Source organism: Embiotoca jacksoni, unplaced genomic scaffold (genome assembly GCF_022577435.1).
Source record: "Embiotoca jacksoni isolate LCO1_2020_lvr unplaced genomic scaffold, fEmbJac1.0.p SCAF_14, whole genome shotgun sequence".
Classification (NCBI taxonomy): Eukaryota; Metazoa; Chordata; class Actinopteri; family Embiotocidae; genus Embiotoca; species Embiotoca jacksoni.
Window position 1 is genome coordinate 7464041 of NW_027185274.1, and position 2897 is coordinate 7466937.

At 37.9% G+C, this 2897-nt stretch overlaps 1 protein-coding gene across 1 annotated transcript; it reads right to left on the reverse strand.

The window, feature by feature from the left end:
• Nucleotides 1–917: 917 nt before the first annotated feature.
• On the reverse strand, nt 918–2447 carry tirap (toll-interleukin 1 receptor (TIR) domain containing adaptor protein). The gene is made up of 3 exons (XM_069147293.1): nt 2325–2447; nt 1365–1988; nt 918–1086 (listed from the first exon to the last, which is right to left on the reverse strand). Exons 1-3 carry the CDS (start codon nt 2329–2331, stop codon nt 1031–1033), a joined length of 687 nt encoding a protein of 228 aa, XP_069003394.1. The 5' UTR covers nt 2332–2447; the 3' UTR covers nt 918–1030.
• Between the last annotated feature and the right edge of the window lie 450 nt (nt 2448–2897).

Genomic DNA, 2897 nt, shown 5'->3' on the forward strand with positions numbered 1-2897 from the left:
CCGCAAACTAAAAACACACCTCTTCCGACTATACCTTGAATAGGTAGCACTTTAGTAGCACTTACTTATAGCACTTTGAAGTTTGGCTTTCTTGAAGAAAATTTTACTTTCTTGATTGTTGTTGTTCTGAATTTATACCCTAATGGTTGAAATGCACTTATTGTAAGTCGCTTTGGATAAAAGCGTCAGCTAAATGAAATATAATGTAATGTAATGTAATGTAATAAAAGCCATCAGTCTGATCTGTCTTTAAGAGCTATTTAATTGAAAATAGAAGGAAGTATAAAATGTTGTCTTGAATAAATAGGAAATACACTCTCTCTATTATTACTTTTAACCCAGCTCAACATTACATCGTGTCAGCAGTTTGTCATGGGTGGGTATTTCCATTTTACTCTCTGTTTCCACCCATCTGTCAGCCTTGCCACTCAAAACAACCACACACATAAATGACACTTCCTCACAGTACTCTCAACTGGAATATGTAGTAAAATACGCCACCTAGTGGTAAACACTATCTCCTGTCATGGTACACTGTTCATTTGTATTTCTATATTGTAAACTAAAATTATGGACTGCAATTGATCAGAATTATAGGATACAAGCACAGACTGAACTGAATTCCCTTCATGTGTGCTCAACAAGGTTGGCACATGTTGAATTGCTCTAAATCTGATCCAGGAAATGAACCGTCATGCTGCCTTGGATGAAAGGTTTCCTTCTGACCGTATGAACATAACACAAAAGTCTAATAATGTCGCTGCAGCTTATAGGCTACCTTCAAGTCACTGTATGATGTGATGAAAGCGTCACTAAAATTGAGTTCAGTCAATAACAGCAGTGTTTTTCCATTCAGAGCCGCTTGTCCTTCATCATACCCTCAATCACTGTTGATGATGATCACAGAAAACATTACTGAAGCTTTCATCTTTATTCTGCATCACTACCAGCCGAATAAAGGTCCCATCGGTCTGGTACTTTGACAGCAAGTTGTCATCTTGTGGGCTGCTTTCTTCCATCTAATCCACTGTTAGCTTTCCATGTTGCTATCAAGTGTCATTCCCTTTGTTACCAGGTCTTCCAGGTCTGAGGAAGAAATCAGGAGGATATGATTAAAAACAGATCTTCTTCCAAAAAGCTTTGATTCACTGCAGGTGACCTCATTTATTGCAGTGTTTAAAGGAACCAAAATGCTAATTGGAGAAAACAGTTGGCTACTTTCACAGTGTGTATCGTAGGTTAAGTTTTGCCCATGACATAAAACAGATTTCAACACATATCATTTTAAACTTTGGGCTATGATTTTGGCTTGATTTAAGTTAATGAACGTTGTCTGGAAAACATTATTTTTCCCCTTTACTTACATTTGAGTACCGTTTTGTTGACAAAAGTATAGCCTCGGTCAGGGTTCCTGCTCAGGTCAATGTAGTAATAGAATTTCAGTTCCTGCGGGTACTGAGAGTGGGACAGGTTGTGAACCAATGGAATCATCCTGTTGGACATAGGTCCCTCTGCCAGAGCCTGGTGCATCACATAATTGCACCATTCTTCCTGCAAAAAGCTGGGAGTAATGAGCAGAACCTGCAAGTGGCTGTTCTGCACAGCCTGGCAAAACTCAGTGGAAACTGCACCCCCTGGACAGCTGTCCCTCTGCCACAGAAAGCACCTGAGGCTGCGGGGAGGGGCCTCAAGGAACGAGACCAGGCGGGTGGCCTCTTCAATGTCACTGTGGGCAGTGCTGTGGCACAGAAATACATCATATTTTAGCTCCCATCTCATCTTAGAGCTCAGAGCAAACTGTAGTTGTTTAGAAGGGGTTTTCCCTGGTGAAGATGATGATGATGATGATGATGACAAAGAACTCAGTGGTAATGTGGACAAATGAGATGTTGGTACACTGCTGACAGAAGAGCTTTTTGTTGGTTTGGCTTCTTGTTCATGTTGAGTTGAATAAAATTCTCTCGACTTCAAGAGTTTCTGGAACCAACCTGAAATAAAACAACAAACTGTAGCTAGATAGATAGATAGATAGATAGATAGATAGATAGATAGATAGATAGATAGATAGATCGATAGATAGATAGATAGATAGATAGATAGATAGATCGATAGATCGATAGATCGATAGATAGATAAATAGATAAATAGATAGATAGATACATTTTTGAAATTTGCGAACAATTAACATCAAGTCCACAAAGGTGTGATAATTTTCTGAAAGTCCTCAAAACTTCAGAGAAATTGTGAGGACTTTAACGCTTGCAAAATCACATTTAAAAAGATAAAGATATGGTTAATGTTAGACAAGAATGACCTTAACTTACCATGCATGTTGTTGACGTCACCATATCAATTCATCCTTCCAGTAAAAACACGTTTAATGCTCCATTTTGAAGCTTTTTTACTGCCGCTCATTCATTACGTAAATACAATCACTGAACATATAACTGTTGCACTTCCAGAAAAGTCACTGAAATCATTACAGAAAAGAGGAAGTTACTGACACATGTCCACATGTGCAGTCAAAATTCAAATGCAATGTCCTCTAAACTTTATACTTCACTGAGCAGGCACTTAACCCTTTCTCCAAACAAGTGCATGGACAAATAAAAGTACCTAAAATGAATTCAATATATCAAAGTTCTATATTTATTCTGTTCTAAATGTTATTGTACTATGAAGAAGTAATAATATGAAGGACAATGTGAACCATTTTAAACCACAAATAGTAAAATGCAAGAAGCTGGTCCAGAGGCATTATGTATAAAATCCCCTGACTGTGAAGGGGTAAGCCAAAGAAATATAACAGCCACAAATTATTGTGAAAATTGTATATTTGTATATAGGCTATTCATAGGCTGTCCTGCTGTGTGACTCATTCTATTGTCTTCATTGTG